This window comes from Sycon ciliatum, chromosome 9 (assembly GCF_964019385.1).
Source record: "Sycon ciliatum chromosome 9, ocSycCili1.1, whole genome shotgun sequence".
In the NCBI taxonomy this organism is placed as follows: domain Eukaryota; kingdom Metazoa; phylum Porifera; class Calcarea; order Leucosolenida; family Sycettidae; genus Sycon; species Sycon ciliatum.
Genome location: NC_088651.1, coordinates 6,255,196 through 6,275,195, shown reverse-complemented (window position 1 = coordinate 6,275,195; position 20,000 = coordinate 6,255,196). Strand labels below are relative to the sequence as shown.

The 20,000-nt window shown below is 45.9% G+C and overlaps 1 protein-coding gene and 1 non-coding gene across 2 annotated transcripts in view; both read left to right on the top strand.

Annotated features, from left to right (window-relative positions):
* The window catches only part of LOC135825092 (dynein axonemal heavy chain 3-like), a 107,812-nt gene that overhangs the window by 30,756 nt on the left and 57,056 nt on the right, over nucleotides 1-20,000 (top strand). The window contains exons 22-35 of the mRNA XM_065337830.1: nucleotides 317-528; nucleotides 1,692-1,783; nucleotides 2,727-2,841; nucleotides 3,302-3,472; nucleotides 4,942-5,067; nucleotides 5,566-5,702; nucleotides 6,177-6,271; nucleotides 6,723-6,829; nucleotides 7,945-8,076; nucleotides 13,928-14,002; nucleotides 16,231-16,345; nucleotides 18,001-18,199; nucleotides 18,787-18,895; nucleotides 19,384-19,503. Coding sequence (XP_065193902.1) covers nucleotides 317-528; nucleotides 1,692-1,783; nucleotides 2,727-2,841; nucleotides 3,302-3,472; nucleotides 4,942-5,067; nucleotides 5,566-5,702; nucleotides 6,177-6,271; nucleotides 6,723-6,829; nucleotides 7,945-8,076; nucleotides 13,928-14,002; nucleotides 16,231-16,345; nucleotides 18,001-18,199; nucleotides 18,787-18,895; nucleotides 19,384-19,503 — 1,805 coding nt within the window. The remainder of the gene's footprint in view (nucleotides 1-316; nucleotides 529-1,691; nucleotides 1,784-2,726; nucleotides 2,842-3,301; nucleotides 3,473-4,941; nucleotides 5,068-5,565; nucleotides 5,703-6,176; nucleotides 6,272-6,722; nucleotides 6,830-7,944; nucleotides 8,077-13,927; nucleotides 14,003-16,230; nucleotides 16,346-18,000; nucleotides 18,200-18,786; nucleotides 18,896-19,383; nucleotides 19,504-20,000) is intronic.
* Nucleotides 17,215-17,287, top strand: Trnak-cuu (transfer RNA lysine (anticodon CUU)). Its single transcript has one exon. It is a non-coding gene; the product is annotated as a tRNA-Lys (tRNA).

Here is a 20,000-nt window from a genome sequence, read left to right as displayed (position 1 = left end):
TCTTTCTCACACTGTGCAGAATAGATACTTTGAAGTAGGATATTTCATTGATTGACTTCGGCAGAAGAAATGAAGACTGTGTTTCTGTCAGCTCTATTTTGCAATGATGACGTATCGAAAAAGGCCGAAGGCGATATGTATTTCTCCCTGCCCTTATTTTCTTTCTCATCGTCATCGACTTTTCATCGGCCGTTTTATTTCATATCCTGATGGCATACTTGCCCACTGCCAGGCTGTTCGCACATACTGTCGTTCCTTTCCTGGGCCATTCTTCATGCTGGTCTGTACTTGCGTGTCCTTCTTGTGGGTTACTCAGGACCATTCATCCGTTTGGATTATGAAACCATCGAGGAAGAACACGGCAACATGCTGCGATTGATGATGAAACTGGCTAAGACATTCTCGGACCTACCGGCCGCCAAACGTGTGGCGGAGAGCATTCGCGTACGCCTCGACAAGCTCAAGCCTCACCTGCCTCTATTGCAGACTCTGTGCAATCCAGGCTTGAAGGACAGACATTGGCAGAGGGTATGTGTCACCCAGCACATACGTGTATATCTCTAACAGACTGTGTGTAGTCCAGGCTTGAAGGACAGACACTGGAAAACGGCATATGTTTCCCAGCACGTACATGTATATCACTAGCATACACAACGGAGGGGAAAGGCTGTGCAACTGTTACTTCAAGTTTTACACATTTCAGCGATCATTAGACAGCTTCGAGCTGCCTCGACCTTCCTTGTTTGTGTATTTCTCTACAATGTCCTGATGAGTGGCGATGGCTCTATGATGTAGCTTTAGTGGTCCATATTGATAATATTTTTGTCTTGGTGCACTTCTCACGGTTTTGCATGACAGCACCCAGTAGCTGATGGGCAGGGTCATTCTGTCAATTGAATTCGCAGCTATTACTATCGCTTTTTTCAGAAGGACCAAACCAGGGTTTGATGTAAGATCTTTGTACCCAACCCTGGTTTATTGCCTCTCACAAACAGACTGTGAGAGTCGTGCCCGAAATTCCGAACATACAATAACTTTGAGCTGTGAAACCAGCTTGTTCAACTGTAAGGTATGAAAACTGTCCTCTAATTGTATTACAGTCAGTATCGCCTATAGCGTTGGTGTTTGATTTTGAGCATTTTATCACTATAAGCGATATATTACTATGACCGATACTGCATGCAATATATGCGAGTGGGGTGTCAAACGACTCAGCGCGCCGTGCACATACGCACTACACACATGTACAATGTCATGTAGCTGGCTGTAGCTCCTGACACAGAAAATCAGCATTTCCTCACGATGGAGGCATATTTTGGCAACTTGTACGAGCAAAACTCACCAAACAACACTCACTGGACAAGTTCTTCACGAAGAAGTAACACCCTGTTCTCCTCTAACATCGCTTGATTTTACATCAATCACTATAACCGATGCAAAAATAATGTAATAAAGGTCTTTTGAAATATGAATTGGATCACTATAGGCGATATATTACTATAGGCGATTATTACTATACGTGATAACTGTGTATACTTAGTTATGGCAAATGAAAATGAATTTGAGAAATTGATCACTATATCCGGTATATTACTATAGCCGCCAACCTTATAGGCGATACGGACTGTATATTAACTTTGGTGAGAGAATATTTGCGCATATGTTTGTCTCCCCTTGTCGTGTTTGTTCAGATGAGCGAAGTGGTTGGACAGGATATAACTCCTGAAGCCGACACGTCTCTGTCACAGATGATAGAACTAGGTCTTGGCAAGCACGTGGAGAAGTAAGTCGATGTGTTGCTACATGCTTTTCTCTATGCCTTCATACATACACCTCTTCCCTCTCTTATACCTTATCTCTTCGCTATCTTGTTACAGGTGAAATCCTGATAATTCGAACCTTAAAATGCCAGGAAAAAACTTCTAATTATCCAGACATTCTAATTATCCAAACATGAACCCACAACATAATATGTATGTCAAAATGCTCTCATGGTCACGCACAGTTGCGCTATGGACCTTAGACACAAATTTTACGGACACTGAACTGACCGGCAAAGCCTGCTCGTGCAAACTGAACTGACCAGTACAGTGTACAGTGAACTTCGAATTACACTTTGCTAACTTCGAATTATCAGCACAAATCCCACACATTTTCTATGTAAGTGGAATCTGTGGGACTTCTAATTAACCGGACATGTCCAGTTCGAGGTTCGAATTATCAGAATATTTTATGTGGGAATCGTATTGATAGAAATCGGTCCTGGAAAAACTTCTAATTAAGCAGTATGTTCGAATTAAGCCATATTCGAATTATCAGGATTCCACCTGTATTGGGAAGAAATTCGTATCTTCGAAGTGTCCATAACTCCGAATCACATACATTTTTATGCGGAAAAGGCCATGGATATGATATATGGCGTCACTATTTCCACGAAAAGTGACAGCAGAGTAGTAATATTTTCACTCAAACTTGCCCAACGGGTGCCCGGTAGACCGAAGTACCCGTAACGTTAGTGTTCGGATGACTGAAGTGTGAGCGTATTCAGAAAGGACCAGTAAGTTACGAGTCATGACTAACAGTCCACTTATTTGTCATTTCTCTTTACCTATAATATTGGCTCAACATCAGACTTTTTATAGGTGTATTCCATTACATTTCACACTGTCTGAGTGTTAACAAATTTGAATCCTGTAATAAGTGAATGCATCTTGTGCCGTGTGCAGACTTGAAGAAGTGAGCGCATCGGCAAGCAAGGAACACTCGCTGGAGAAGGCCATGGAGAAGATGAAGGCCGAATGGATCGACATGGAGTTCACCTTCATCCCGTACCGTGACACTGTGAGTCGGTAACAAGCCTTTTAGCCGAGGGGAATCATGCAACTACTGGCGGCGCATTTGAATACGAACAAGTGTGATGGAGAAAGAATTGTCTATGGTTTTGAGCTCACTTCTCAAAGAGTTTTGGAGTAATGATCACGGTGTTTTGGTTGCCAACATTTCCTTCAGAAAAATGTCAAATCAAATGAAGTGATGCTGATGACGATCCATTATTGTGAGGCGAAACGTACCTACATGCAAACTTGCTACATACAGAACTCCCTAAGCCTGGAATCTGGAGAGAGCTGGTGTCCAAATGCAGTGTGGCTCAATTAGAAATGACATGCTTTTATATTCTGTCCTCTAGTACGGGCAGCTGCCCTATCAAAGTGTGTACCTTTACAGACCCTGCTGCGACTCATCCAAGTTCTCTTTTCCTATGCTATCCTGTATTCTTCACTGCTGCATGTTCGTTCCCCAGGGCGTATCAATCCTGTCAGCCATCGATGACGTTCAGGTGTTGCTAGACGACCACATCGTCAAAGCACAGACGATCCGTGGCTCACCGTTCATCAAGCCCATCGAGGAGGAATGCAAGGCCTGGGAGGAGAAGCTTGTGTCGATGCAAGACATTGTGGATGCCTGGCTGAAGGTGAGTACTTGACATGGCTAGTATGCTGCTGGATTCTATTTTTTTATTTTTTTTATTTCACCGTCCAATGGCAGAAGCCAATGCAAAGGAGGCGTTAGCCAGCCATGGCAAGAGAAGAAAAAGAAAGAAAGAAGGAAAGAATATGATAATCCGAAGAAAAGAATGCATCAGCGGGGTGAAATCTATCACTATGTTGACCATGGTGGAGAGCGGCGAGATAAGCTAGCAAAAGAGGCGAGCGAGCCTACAACGTGGCATGACATTTAACATGGTCTATGAACTGTCTAATATTGGATATTATCTTCATTTCCATTCTTGTCTGATCCTCAATGTGTGCACACTATACACAGTATGTACCTGGTGACCATAGTAAATCCAAGCGCACACAGTCGCACTAAGTACTTGGTTACACACAGTCGTACTAAGTACTTGGTTACACACAGTCGCACTAAGTACTTGGTTACACACAAAACATCTCCAGTATTTCCAAATTCAAATTCAATATGTAAAATATATGAAGAAGAGGTTGGTGCGACTTCGGCGATACTGACACACAATTCCCCTTGATATGTAAAATAGAAGAAGAAAACACATGGGAACGAGTTATGAAGCAACTATCCACGACTGTAACAAGATCCGAGTTCAAATTTAATAAAAATAAAATTTCACGGTTTGCGTGAGACTCGGCTGGAAGGCGAGTTTTCCGCATCCGCCGTGGGAACGCCATCACCCTCTAGGATCAAATTTAATACTTATGTTGAGTTCGAAACAGGACGACTGACAACGGGAACAAGTTAGTGGGAACGGCATTTATTATAGACGACGAGACAAGAGACCAAGACGAACGAAACGACTACATTGAAGAGAGAGAAAAGAGAGAGGAAGAGATCAAGTCTGAAGGGCAAGATAAAGGGCCTGGGTAGCTATGGCAAATATGGGCGCGCAAGTAGCTACCCAGGCCAACGGAACAAAAGGAGACAAAAGGTGAGTACGAAAGTGCATGCAGGCCAGCTAGAAAAGGTACGGGAGGAGGTACCTAACACTTAGTATAAATTTTGGAAAGACTGGAGTATATTTTGTGTAGCCAAGGACTTAGTGTGACTGTGCAGTCGCGTGCACCGGCGCCCTTCAAGGGGGGGGGTTGCGGGGGCCTCCCCCGGGAAATTTTTAAAAAAATGAAGCAAAATCCTGCATTTTGAGCGAAAAAAGGGGGGGGGTTCCGAGCACCCAGGAACCCATACGGGGCACGCGCCTGCTGTGTACCCTTGGATTTACTATGGCAATAATAAGGCTACAGGGGAGTTATGCTATTCCTCTTCAGGTTTTCTTCAAGTCTCTAACAGAACAATATCAGTTACATGTACAGAACATTCCTCACACTTTCCTCAAGGACAGTGCACGGTGGGACAGAGAAAGAGATAGAGAATGTGTCATTCTTTTCCAATGTGCTCCGCTGCTCGGATTCTCAGGTTCAAGCAACCTGGCTCTATCTGGAGCCCATCTTCAGCTCCGAGGACATCATGAAGCAGATGCCGGAGGAGGGTCGCAAGTTTGGTGTGGTGGACCAGAACTGGAGGGACATGATGACAAAAGCGGTAAGCGCAGCATCACTATCATCGCCTGCTGTATCTTTAAGTTTTTCCAACATTTCAACGTATCTACCTATCCATCCCGAGCAGAGAAATATTTCTGTTATAAGCATAGTAGCTGTGCTAGCTGTGCTAGCTGTGCTAGCTGTGCTAGCTGAGGCAACAGTCAAATCAGTAATACTATTGAACTTCCCGATTGACAAGGGATGATGAAGGGATGATGAAGTGTCCTTGGTACTGCATCGGCTGAATTAGCCTAAGTTGGTCGGGATCCAGGAACCACCCACAGGCCCAGCCACCTGACCCTGCTTTGATGGTGCATATTTCAACTGGAAAAGGAAGTCAATCTGTAGCCTTGGCTACAGCTTTGTCGGAGTTCATACTGCTGGGTGTGTGTGCGTACGTGCGAGAGTGCGTGTGTGTGTGTGTGTGTGTGTGTGTGTGTGTGTGTGTGTACTTGTAACTTCTGTGTGTGTGAACTTCTGTGCGTGCTTTTGATCACAGATCAAAGATTCTCATGCCCTTGCGGCTACTGGCTTTCCCAACCAGCTGAAGAAGCTGAATGACTCCAATAACTTACTGGAGGAGATTCAGAAAGGACTCAATGACTACCTGGAGAAGAAACGCCTGTATTTTGCCAGGTAAGTTAACTCTTTGACTTGATTGCACCTCCGGGGACAGGTTGTAATTCACTGGATTGCTGGTGTAATCACCCCCCCCCCTCCCCCCCCTCCCCTGCCCCTCCCAACCTTTCTTGATTCCTATCGTAATGCACGGAGAAAATATCAACAGAGTGGGCACAACCACTACAACTGTAGATTTTTATGTGCATTTAAGTTAATACACGATATTGGTGGAAATTACAGTGTTTCCCCGAATATGAGTCGCACCTTTTTACTCCCAACTTCAGGGCCAACAAAGGAGGTTTGACTTAAAATCGAGCCTGATCACTCCTGAAGTGAATAAGTATATGAAAATGGTATGAGAGGGACCTGGAAATGGGGATGCGACTTACAATCGAGGAAATAGGGTAAGGGGCTCCACAATTTATTACTTGTGCTCTGATCGGAAACGTTCACGAGAATGATGACTGCGAATGGTTTCTTCTCCTGCAGATTCTTCTTCTTGTCGAATGACGAGCTTCTGGAGATCTTGTCGGAGACTAAAGATCCGCTCCGTGTACAACCGCACTTGAAGAAATGCTTTGAAGGTACTGGTCATCTGCCTCTGTTTTGTTGTTTGTTTGTTATGGCTGGTAGTAGTAGCAGGACTAGACCTGAAAATCACATTGAGAAAGTGTTACTGAAGTACATGGCTTTCGGAATGGTTGCCTGGATCCCTTTGCTTTCCCGCTTTTTGATTGTGTGCTCGACATTAACAATTTGTCGATCACTGCTATGTATATGGCATCACTCTAGATCTAGACTCTTGAATTGATGACCCAGTTACTGATACCCTTTCCGTGTCTGCCTGTCTGTCTATCTGTGTCTGTCTGTGTCTGTCTGTGTCTGTCTGTGTCTGTCTGTGTCTGTCTGTGTCTGTCTGTGTCTGTCTGTGTCTGTCTGTGTCTGTCTGTGTCTGTCTGTGTGTGCGTTTGTGCGGGCGTGCATGTTCATGTATGTGTATGTACGTAATGATAATTATTATCTCTACCCAACTAGGCATCAATAAGCTACAGTTCAATGATGATCAGGAGATCAAGGGCATGGTCAGTGCGGAGTCAGAGACCGTACCGTTCACGAACACAATTGTGCCAGCTGAAGCCAAGGTAAGCCAGTGATGAGGTATAGAGGTGACCTCGGGCGCCTAGCTTGTGTATAGTCAGCATAGTCCGGGGGTCACCACACCAGAAAATGGTCATCAAAGGTACTACATAGTCGTAATAGGCAAAATGGTGACGATGAGCTTGCCGGTGGTACATGGTCATCACACCACAGATGTGGTTCTGGCACCTGGGCACCACACCACAGACTGTGTGCGTGCTACGCCCCTGAACCTGTGCTACGCCCCTGAACCTGTTATTCATCAGCCGTATCACTAGACTTGTTTGCAAACAGGGCGACCCCATAAACAGTCTTCTGCTGAAATAGCAACAAAGAAGTGCATATCTGCATGGTCTGAGACCTAAACTAATAGTACCGTAGTTCCCCGATTGTAAGTGGCACTGGTTGTGTGCCCTATGAGGGCCACACTTTAAAACTATTAATTCACCTAAAAAAGGTCAGAATGGGTTATACTACGATGGAAGAATGTATGACGATATACAGGCCGGTAGATGTCTGTATTTCATGACCCAACATCTGGAGGCGGCTTATACTCCAGTACAGCTTGTACTCCGGAAAATACAATATATTTTACTTCAAGGACAATTTCATGAGTTGAGATGCTACTTACATGAGCAGTTGAGATGGCTTGCATGATGATTACATCATCAGTTAAGATGCATTGTATGGGATTATGTCAACAGCTGTGATGGTTTCTATGGGATAATATCATCAGTTGAGATGGTTTGTAGGAGATAACATCATCAGCTAAGATGCTCTACATGGAGTGGCAAAGGCGCAGCGCAGCCATGAACTTGTGTTGTATTCTTAGCTCTCAAAAGCGAATCCATCACCTCGCGCTGTTTTCCACATGCCCATAAGTGAATCCGCAGGCTCAAGAGCATGACATTAATAAGCCCACTGGGCAATGACGTAATTTGAACAGCCAAAACTCCACGCAGCCACCTGGGCATGGTCGTTTGGGGTGTTGAACAGCGCACTGTTGATCCTATCGTACTCGGATGCATTGCTCATGCCTTCCATATTTGGCAATGCACAATGGGCCTATTGCATAACTTTTGTATGTTTATGACTGTTACTTGACTGTGGTGCTGTGTAGGGAATGGTAGAGAAATGGCTACTCCAGGTTGAACACACTATGATTGACAGTGTGAGGGCTGTCACGGCAGAGTCTAGGCTAACCTACGCCGACACCGATCGTAGCAAGTGGGTCTTGACATGGCCGGGGCAGGTAAGAGATAGTCAGAAGTGAGTGTGTGTGTGTGTGTGTGTGTACGTGTGTGTGTGTGTGTGTGTACGTGTGTGTGTGTGTACGTGTGTGTGTGTGTGTGTGTGTGTGTGTGTGTGTGTGTGTGTTTGTCACCTTTGTTGGTTCCAGGGTTCATATACTTTCTATTTGAAGTAAACATACCTGTAAACCATGGACTGCTTCTGGCTAGATTAACTCTTGTGTAATCAATGGTGCTAGTGAAGCTTTTATCAGATCCACTCTGATTTAGCCACCCACACTAGTAGCAAGTATTACCTTCACTGGGGGCAGGGGTAACTGCAGTTGGATCCCGGGACGGATACCCTGATACCGTCAATCCTTTTTCTGCACCTTGTCCTACCCCACTTACTGAGGTGTGGTGAGTCCATAAGTGGGATCATTTTCAAGTCCACCCAGAGTTTTGGGGATTTCAGGGGTGTCGGCCGTTGGACGGTTCAATAACCAATTGAGTCATCTTTCCAAGATTCCTTTTGAGTCTCTCTCCCCTCTCCCGGGGGGACTCACGTGACCAGTTTTGGCAGTAAGCAACAAGTACAGTACAGTGTGTGTGTGTGTGTGTGCGCGTGCGTGCACATGTGTGTGTGTGTGTGTGTGTACGTACGTACGTACGTGTGTGTGTATGTGTGTATGTACGTGTGTGTGTGTGTGCTTGAGGCGGACGGGAGTCATCATTACATGCTGTATCGTTACCTGTATTACTTTGCACACGAGGCTGTCAGAAGGAGACGTGCCGATGTATGGGCGAATGGCCTTCTAATCAATCTGTCACGAATCCAAAAACATAGTTTAAATACTTCGAAGTAATTATGTGTCTAATGGCTGTCATACCGCACATGCAGTAGTCAGTACAAATCATATCCTTGGGGCCCGTTTGCCGTAAAGTCGTAGTTTTTACATCATGATTATCTCACTGATTGGTTGAGAGACTCACCTACTCTCCCCTGACTCACTTGTGAGGTCTGCATTCGCCACTCAGGTGTGCAAGGCATAGGCATAGTGGTGGCCTGCGGAAGCGAAGGCTAGTTTGTGTGTTTCCGAACATTCAAGCGATGCCAACGCGAATCCCGCGAATTATTATTATTATTATTATTATTATTATTATTATTATTATTCAAAGGATCAGTCGGGGAAGTGAACTGCCTGAAAAGAGAAAAAACGCCAGACCCACCAGGACTCGAACCTGGGACCCTGCTTGTCATGAGCAATGCTCTAACCACTGAGCTATGGGACCAGGCTGAACCTAGAAGGCGCTGACAAGTTTTTCACTCCAAAGGCAGCTCACAACACGTGCCACACATACTGATGGCACTTGGGTCTTTTTCCCTCCCCCAGGGGACCAACCACGGTCAGTTTCTGGAAACTACCAGAGGTGAAAGAAAGTGATTAAATTTGGAAAGGATTGGGAGAACTTCAAATTCAAAGGATCAGTCGGGGAAGTGAACTGCCTGAAAAGAGAAAAAACGCCAGACCCACCAGGACTCGAACCTGGGACCCTGCTTGTCATGAGCAATGCTCTAACCACTGAGCTATGGGACCAGGCTGAACCTAGAAGGCGCTGACAAGTTTTTCACTCCAAAGGCAGCTCACAACACGTGCCACACATACTGATGGCACTTGGGTCTTTTTCCCTCCCCCAGGGGACCAACCACGGTCAGTTTCTGGAAACTACCAGAGGTGAAAGAAAGTGATTAAATTTGGAAAGGATTGGGAGAACTTCAAATTCAAAGGATCAGTCGGGGAAGTGAACTGCCTGAAAAGAGAAAAAACGCCAGACCCACCAGGACTCGAACCTGGGACCCTGCTTGTCATGAGCAATGCTCTAACCACTGAGCTATGGGACCAGGCTGAACCTAGAAGGCGCTGACAAGTTTTTCACTCCAAAGGCAGCTCACAACACGTGCCACACATACTGATGGCACTTGGGTCTTTTTCCCTCCCCCAGGGGACCAACCACGGTCAGTTTCTGGAAACTACCAGAGGTGAAAGAAAGTGATTAAATTTGGAAAGGATTGGGAGAACTTCAAATTCAAAGGATCAGTCGGGGAAGTGAACTGCCTGAAAAGAGAAAAAACGCCAGACCCACCAGGACTCGAACCTGGGACCCTGCTTGTCATGAGCAATGCTCTAACCACTGAGCTATGGGACCAGGCTGAACCTAGAAGGCGCTGACAAGTTTTTCACTCCAAAGGCAGCTCACAACACGTGCCACACATACTGATGGCACTTGGGTCTTTTTCCCTCCCCCAGGGGACCAACCACGGTCAGTTTCTGGAAACTACCAGAGGTGAAAGAAAGTGATTAAATTTGGAAAGGATTGGGAGAACTTCAAATTCAAAGGATCAGTCGGGGAAGTGAACTGCCTGAAAAGAGAAAAAACGCCAGACCCACCAGGACTCGAACCTGGGACCCTGCTTGTCATGAGCAATGCTCTAACCACTGAGCTATGGGACCAGGCTGAACCTAGAAGGCGCTGACAAGTTTTTCACTCCAAAGGCAGCTCACAACACGTGCCACACATACTGATGGCACTTGGGTCTTTTTCCCTCCCCCAGGGGACCAACCACGGTCAGTTTCTGGAAACTACCAGAGGTGAAAGAAAGTGATTAAATTTGGAAAGGATTGGGAGAACTTCAAATTCAAAGGATCAGTCGGGGAAGTGAACTGCCTGAAAAGAGAAAAAACGCCAGACCCACCAGGACTCGAACCTGGGACCCTGCTTGTCATGAGCAATGCTCTAACCACTGAGCTATGGGACCAGGCTGAACCTAGAAGGCGCTGACAAGTTTTTCACTCCAAAGGCAGCTCACAACACGTGCCACACATACTGATGGCACTTGGGTCTTTTTCCCTCCCCCAGGGGACCAACCACGGTCAGTTTCTGGAAACTACCAGAGGTGAAAGAAAGTGATTAAATTTGGAAAGGATTGGGAGAACTTCAAATTCAAAGGATCAGTCGGGGAAGTGAACTGCCTGAAAAGAGAAAAAACGCCAGACCCACCAGGACTCGAACCTGGGACCCTGCTTGTCATGAGCAATGCTCTAACCACTGAGCTATGGGACCAGGCTGAACCTAGAAGGCGCTGACAAGTTTTTCACTCCAAAGGCAGCTCACAACACGTGCCACACATACTGATGGCACTTGGGTCTTTTTCCCTCCCCCAGGGGACCAACCACGGTCAGTTTCTGGAAACTACCAGAGGTGAAAGAAAGTGATTAAATTTGGAAAGGATTGGGAGAACTTCAAATTCAAAGGATCAGTCGGGGAAGTGAACTGCCTGAAAAGAGAAAAAACGCCAGACCCACCAGGACTCGAACCTGGGACCCTGCTTGTCATGAGCAATGCTCTAACCACTGAGCTATGGGACCAGGCTGAACCTAGAAGGCGCTGACAAGTTTTTCACTCCAAAGGCAGCTCACAACACGTGCCACACATACTGATGGCACTTGGGTCTTTTTCCCTCCCCCAGGGGACCAACCACGGTCAGTTTCTGGAAACTACCAGAGGTGAAAGAAAGTGATTAAATTTGGAAAGGATTGGGAGAACTTCAAATTCAAAGGATCAGTCGGGGAAGTGAACTGCCTGAAAAGAGAAAAAACGCCAGACCCACCAGGACTCGAACCTGGGACCCTGCTTGTCATGAGCAATGCTCTAACCACTGAGCTATGGGACCAGGCTGAACCTAGAAGGCGCTGACAAGTTTTTCACTCCAAAGGCAGCTCACAACACGTGCCACACATACTGATGGCACTTGGGTCTTTTTCCCTCCCCCAGGGGACCAACCACGGTCAGTTTCTGGAAACTACCAGAGGTGAAAGAAAGTGATTAAATTTGGAAAGGATTGGGAGAACTTCAAATTCAAAGGATCAGTCGGGGAAGTGAACTGCCTGAAAAGAGAAAAAACGCCAGACCCACCAGGACTCGAACCTGGGACCCTGCTTGTCATGAGCAATGCTCTAACCACTGAGCTATGGGACCAGGCTGAACCTAGAAGGCGCTGACAAGTTTTTCACTCCAAAGGCAGCTCACAACACGTGCCACACATACTGATGGCACTTGGGTCTCTGGCGTTTTTTCTCTTTTCAGGCAGTTCACTTCCCCGACTGATCCTTTGAATTTGAAGTTCTCCCAATCCTTTCCAAATTTAATCACTTTCTTTCACCTCTGGTAGTTTCCAGAAACTGACCGTGGTTGGTCCCCTGGGGGAGGGAAAAAGACCCAAGTGCCATCAGTATGTGTGGCACGTGTTGTGAGCTGCCTTTGGAGTGAAAAACTTGTCAGCGCCTTCTAGGTTCAGCCTGGTCCCATAGCTCAGTGGTTAGAGCATTGCTCATGACAAGCAGGGTCCCAGGTTCGAGTCCTGGTGGGTCTGGCGTTTTTTCTCTTTTCAGGCAGTTCACTTCCCCGACTGATCCTTTGAATTTGAAGTTCTCCCAATCCTTTCCAAATTTAATCACTTTCTTTCACCTCTGGTAGTTTCCAGAAACTGACCGTGGTTGGTCCCCTGGGGGAGGGAAAAAGACCCAAGTGCCATCAGTATGTGTGGCACGTGTTGTGAGCTGCCTTTGGAGTGAAAAACTTGTCAGCGCCTTCTAGGTTCAGCCTGGTCCCATAGCTCAGTGGTTAGAGCATTGCTCATGACAAGCAGGGTCCCAGGTTCGAGTCCTGGTGGGTCTGGCGTTTTTTCTCTTTTCAGGCAGTTCACTTCCCCGACTGATCCTTTGAATTTGAAGTTCTCCCAATCCTTTCCAAATTTAATCACTTTCTTTCACCTCTGGTAGTTTCCAGAAACTGACCGTGGTTGGTCCCCTGGGGGAGGGAAAAAGACCCAAGTGCCATCAGTATGTGTGGCACGTGTTGTGAGCTGCCTTTGGAGTGAAAAACTTGTCAGCGCCTTCTAGGTTCAGCCTGGTCCCATAGCTCAGTGGTTAGAGCATTGCTCATGACAAGCAGGGTCCCAGGTTCGAGTCCTGGTGGGTCTGGCGTTTTTTCTCTTTTCAGGCAGTTCACTTCCCCGACTGATCCTTTGAATTTGAAGTTCTCCCAATCCTTTCCAAATTTAATCACTTTCTTTCACCTCTGGTAGTTTCCAGAAACTGACCGTGGTTGGTCCCCTGGGGGAGGGAAAAAGACCCAAGTGCCATCAGTATGTGTGGCACGTGTTGTGAGCTGCCTTTGGAGTGAAAAACTTGTCAGCGCCTTCTAGGTTCAGCCTGGTCCCATAGCTCAGTGGTTAGAGCATTGCTCATGACAAGCAGGGTCCCAGGTTCGAGTCCTGGTGGGTCTGGCGTTTTTTCTCTTTTCAGGCAGTTCACTTCCCCGACTGATCCTTTGAATTTGAAGTTCTCCCAATCCTTTCCAAATTTAATCACTTTCTTTCACCTCTGGTAGTTTCCAGAAACTGACCGTGGTTGGTCCCCTGGGGGAGGGAAAAAGACCCAAGTGCCATCAGTATGTGTGGCACGTGTTGTGAGCTGCCTTTGGAGTGAAAAACTTGTCAGCGCCTTCTAGGTTCAGCCTGGTCCCATAGCTCAGTGGTTAGAGCATTGCTCATGACAAGCAGGGTCCCAGGTTCGAGTCCTGGTGGGTCTGGCGTTTTTTCTCTTTTCAGGCAGTTCACTTCCCCGACTGATCCTTTGAATTTGAAGTTCTCCCAATCCTTTCCAAATTATTATTATTATTATTATTATTATTATTATTATTATTATCTCACTGCACTCGTTGATGCACTATTCCCTCTGTGTATTCACTCCGTATGATATACTCTCTCTATTGTATTCACACCGGTATGGTGGTATGCTTGTCTGTGTGCAGGTTGTTCTATGCATCACCTCAATGTACTGGACCGCTGAAGTGACTCAAGCCATACAGAAACAGGGAGGATTGAAGGTAGGTTTCGCGTCCACACGCTGTGACCAAAATTCAACAAGGACTCGTTGTACATATTTCCCCAGAACAATAAGGGCACACAGGCGTGTGCGCCGGTGCCCTTCAAGGGGGGGGGTTCCGGGGGCCTCCCCAGGGGAAAATTTTCAAAAAATGAAGCAAAATCCTGCATTTTGAGCGAGAAAAAAAAGGGGCTTCCGGGCACCCAGGAACCCATACGGGGCACGCACCTGGCACAAAGCTAGTTTGGCGCTATTCTGAGTTTCATGCTTACACACAAGATCATCAGGTAACCTGAGAATGCCATTGGGCTTGCTGGTATTTATGCCAGGAGAAATAGTTTGTACTCCTCATTGCTGGCCACTTCAGTGAGTATCCGAGGTTAACCATGCATGTTTCCTAAAACAAGCCACATTCCCATTGCTGGCAGGATTCGTATATACTTGATTATATTGTCGCAGCACCTGTCTTTGCTTCCTCCATCAACTAAAGTTCTGTATATCTTAAATGGACCAATCAAGAGTGCAGTCAATGCAGACATGGCCACCGTGCGCAACATTTCTCCAAGCCGACTTTCCGTACCTTTTCTGCAAGATTCTCTCCTCCGCCTGTCGTTCATGCTGATTCAAACTTACAAGGAGTCAAAACATCTCTAATATTATTATGTCAATACCGAGTGACACAACAAACAACAGGAGCAACATGACATACTCACTACAGTTTGCGCAGCTAGTGCACAAGTGTCCGATGCATGAAATCCTGTACGCACACAGCTAAAGTGCGAGGTCCTGTACGCACTATTTGCTATCCACTAGGACAGGTCTATCACTGTACTGTAATAGGACCTGCAGAAGACGTTTTTGATTGGTGCGGCCACACCCTAGTCTTTCATACAGTTTGTGTATGATATGGAGGGTAGTCACATGACTTTCATACAGTTTGTGTATGATATGGAGGGTATACACATGACTTTCATACAGTTTGTGTATGATATGGAGGGTATACACATGACTTTCATACAGTTTGTGTATGATATGGAGGGTATACACATGACTTTCATACAGTTTGTGTATGATATGGAGGGTATACACATGACTTTCATACAGTTTGTGTATGATATGGAGGGTATACACATGACTTTCATACAGTTTGTGTATGATATGGAGGGTAGTCACATGACTTTCATACAGTTTGTGTATGATATGGAGGGTATACACATGACTTTCATACAGTTTGTGTATGATATGGAGGGTATACACATGACTTTCATACAGTTTGTGTATGATATGGAGGGTAGTCACATGACTTTCATACAGTTTGTGTATGATATGGAGGGTAGTCACATGACTTTCATACAGTTTGTGTATGATATGGAGGGTATACACATGACCTCCTCAGCAGTAAACACACATTGGAAGCCAAAACGTTTGTATCCGGCCATGGCCTGACCAACCGGATCAGTTCCGCTGGGCCTGTGTGAGTAGCCTTCTGCATTGCTGGTGTGTTGATGGACTGACAAACAGGTCGGAATAGCATTCAGAGATCTATACTAGTATACAATTCATAATAGCAAGAATTCTCCAGGACGGAGGAGAGAAACTTGCAGAAAAATTATGGAACTTACTTGAAGTACGTTCAAGGAAGAAGCTAAAAGAAGCGAACACACCCACACACACACACACACACGTGTGCACGCACACACACCCACACACACACGTGTGCACGCGCACACACACACACACACACACACACACACACACACACACCCAAACGCGCACACGCACACGCACACACGCACACACACACACACACACACACACACACACAGACATGTGCGCATGCGTAAAACATACCCACATGCGCATGCATGCTCATCTGCATTCCATTTCAAATCGTAACTGGAGTGGCGTGCATGAAAATGTTACATAGTGCGCATAATGCCATTGATATACTAAACACAGTCAGGACCACAGATATCACGAGTTCGATGTTGCAAGACTAATGGATAGCTGATTGGAAGGGTATTTGTTGCCAGTTTCTTGTTGCAGTTATTTGTTTATACTCATTGGTCAAAGACCGAAAATCCCGTTCCCACCACCCACCGCTTTAGAAGCTGCATCTGCACCTTGATTTTTGAGGTCGGTGGCGGTGAAAAACTCAGTCTAATGGTCTCTACAAACCGTGAATTGTTATTGTTTTTATTTTTTCCATACTCACCGCATGTCCTCCAGGCCTATCTGGAGGTTAGCAATCGTCAAATTGACGACATTGTCGAGCTGGTGCGTGGCAAGTTGTCCAAGGGAAACCGTACCACCCTGGGTGCTCTGACAGTACTCGATGTGCATGGTATGTGGAGCCTGTATGGGGGTTGGTAGTGCTGGGGGAAGTCCCTATAGCCGGTGGAGCTGAGCACTTGTTTGTGTTGAATTGTACAGTCGTGGCCAAAGAAATCCACCCCGAGAATCAAGAGTAGCACCTCGTTTCCATTTCATGTACATCATGCACGTTCTCGAAACCGATCCCAGGGCCGCAGGGGTCTCATGAGCCTTGACGCTGCTATTGGCCCGTTTTAAGAAACTGTTACCCCAATGCCTTGCTTTTTCACGCTAGTAATTATGACTTTCAGCTATGCAAAATGCGAACATGATCACCTATCCAATACCGGTAGTCTACTATGTTAATTATTCATATCTTTTTGCATCTTTCCCTCGAGTGGGTCTATTGTTATTAGGCAATTGTCTGTTATAGTCACCACTATAAATAAAAATCCAATCCAATCCAAATTGGCACGTGGGTCGGACTTCCTTGGCCACGACTAAAGTACATACATTATAGTCTTCTTGAGCATTATGAGTACAGTCATGTACTTGTACACCTCGCTGTCCCTCTTGAACCCATGATAAGCCATTGAAACCCATGACTAGCCATTGAAACCCATGACTAGCCATTGAAACCCATGATGAGCCATTGAAACCCATGATGAGCCATTGAAACCTGACTCTATACATCCCTTCCATGCATATATATTCCGCCAGTATGCGAGTATATAAGGCAATGTAATCTTCTAACTGGAAATTGGACTTGCAACTGTGTGTATGATTATACAGCCAGACATCACAAAGCTCAGCCTCTGTGTTTTAACCTCTACTAGTAGTGACAAATTGTCTACCTTGTGCAAGCCAATCTGGGCACTAATCTCTTTTTAGAATCAAGCAGCCCGGCTAGCTCAGTCGGTAGAGCATGAGACTCTTAATCTCAGGGTCGTGGGTTCGAGCCCCACGTTGGGCGCTTACTTTTTTCTTCTTTTTTTCTTCGGAGAAACATGCCTCAACATGCAGATCACGTTCACTCGAACGGTTCCTCCTGGCATTTGCATTGTGTTTTAGGCTGCGTTTACACGACAACGCTGGAGGCGAAAACGCAACGAAGTGCTTTCGGATCCATGGTTCATTTACACGGTACGCGGAGCAAAACGTAAAAGTTGTACACCAAAACAGAAGAAAACCAAAACGCTGGCCAAGGTGGAAGAATTTGAAAACGGAAATGTTCTGCCGGATAAATTTGGGTGTGTAAACAGTCAAAACGGTGTGCTGGCCTTGTTTTCCGTCACGTTTGTTTCGTTTTCGGCCATTTACACGGATCAGACAATCCAAAAAATTGTTTTTACAATTTTCGTCATGTGACGTGTGTTGTTGTGTGCCTGTTTTCTACCATTACTTGAGTGTGATTGGTGCTTCCACGGCAACACTTGGCACATGACGTACTTTGGCGGATCCTTTGCTCTCGCGTAGACGCTTGAAAACGATACAAACGGAGACCACCTCGGATCGGCTTTGATCGTGTAAACGTACGAAAACGAAAAAAGAAATGCGGGACTGAAAACGGAAAACTGGCCGTGCGTTGTCGTGTAAACGCAGCCTGAGAGTTCGTACCGATTTTTCAAGATTGAAAAATGTGGCATACCAAAAATAAAAATTGCGTGACTGTGTTTGTGTGTTCAGCACGTGATGTTGTAGCCAAGTTGACCAAGGATGAAGTGAGCACAATCACAGATTTCCAGTGGATCAGTCAGCTGCGCTACTACTGGGAACGTGATGATTGCTACGTGCACATGATCACAACTAGTCTACGCTATGGCTACGAATACCTGGGTAACACTGGGCGCCTGGTCATTACACCGCTCACTGATCGATGTTACAGGTATGTTCCTTCCAAAGTCCTGCGAAGGGTGGGTGGCTGGGCATTAAGGGGCACCCAAGCTACAGCTTACTACACTAAAACCTGTGTTCGCCGGACCCTGTACCAAGCGGAATCCTGTATTGACTGGACAAATTTGCATGCACCAAAGTGCTGTGGATCTAACGTGCACCAAGGGCGTCCGGTTAGGGCAGGGTCTACTGTACATGCAGATACTAGCCTGGCTGTGAACCAAGGCTTTGTCCCGGGAGCATTCCCGATATTTGTAGATACCTTACAGTCACCAGTGGGTGCTAACCAATAGTTTGTAAGTAATTCTGAATCAGCTCATACTATCCCCACTTCCTAATGCTATTCAATGTGAGTTTGAGCCGAGGCCAGTTTACTGAATCATGCGTGTAGGGCGTCTGGCTTTCACTTGAATTTATACTCAAGCTACATGTAACATCAATTTTTGGTTGCTAGTGCCTGGCATAGACAGTCTGAGGGGAATCCCCAGTTAATGCCTTCCTGGACCTTACCTGCTCTTCTGCACTGTTCTCTAATTCTAAAAACCTTGACCCTGAAACTGTTTCTGTCCTGGTGCTTAGAACATTGATGGGAGCTCTGAAGCTCAACCTTGGTGGTGCACCGGAAGGACCAGCCGGCACAGGGAAAACAGAGACGTGCAAAGATCTTGCCAAGGCTGTTGCAAAGCAGGTAGGTAGCACAGGCTTGTGAGTCATATACAGAGTACTCTAACTGTGATAAGCACTGCGAGGTTTGCACAAGGGTAGATGGCTTTGACGCTAACCAGCAAGAGTACTCAACCAAGCTGAGACGAGGGAGCATAATACCGTATTTCCCCGAATATAAGTCGCACCTTTTACACTTAACTTCAGGCCCAACAAAGGGAGTGGCACTTACAATCGAGGCTGATAATACTACTGACGTGAATATATGAAAATAGTATGACATGGACCTGGAAATAGGGGTGCCACTTACAATCGAGTGCGACCTATAATAATATAATCGGGGAAATACGGTACTCAATCTCCAGACATGTTTCGTTTATTGAACTATGTATATAACTGTACAACGTATATTGTATCATCCATGTCTGACAGAATCAGGTTAGAAGTGTGTTTGCAAGTACATGTAGATGAAGTCAAACCAATGCTGTATTTCTGTTGTTGTTCTTGTTTCAGTGTGTAGTGTTCAACTGCTCCGATGGTCTGGACTTCAAGGCCATGGGCAAGTTCTTCAAGGGACTAGCTCAGGCCGGAGCATGGGCATGCTTTGATGAGTTCAATCGTATTGAACTGGAGGTATGCTCCAAATGGCTATGCACTCCTTCAGATAACCATGTACGGTAAAACCTGGTTTAAGCGACCACCCCCACGGTGCAAGCAAAAGCGGTCGTTAAAGCCAGGTGGTCTTTGGAACCAGGTCCCACAGTTTCTATGTAGAACTGTCCGTGCATGGAAAACGGACGTTAAGAGCAGGTGGTCGTTAAACCCAGCGGTCGCTTACACCAGCTTTTACTGTATCTATGTAGTGGAGTAGTGATTAACACATCCTTTGTGTGAATAGAGAAAGTACTTGTTAACAATTGGGACCCGGGTGAAGGAACAAAAATAGAATAATTCTACTGGATTTTGATTGCAACACACTTCACTTCCCATCTTTGCTGGAATTTATACAATATTTTCTCGCAGAATGGTGATTGCTCGACGACATTTTTTTATTTTTTTATTCAACATTTCCTGGCTTGTCGTAAGACTGCCAATATTTATGAGATGTCGGGTGGTAGCCAACCACGGCG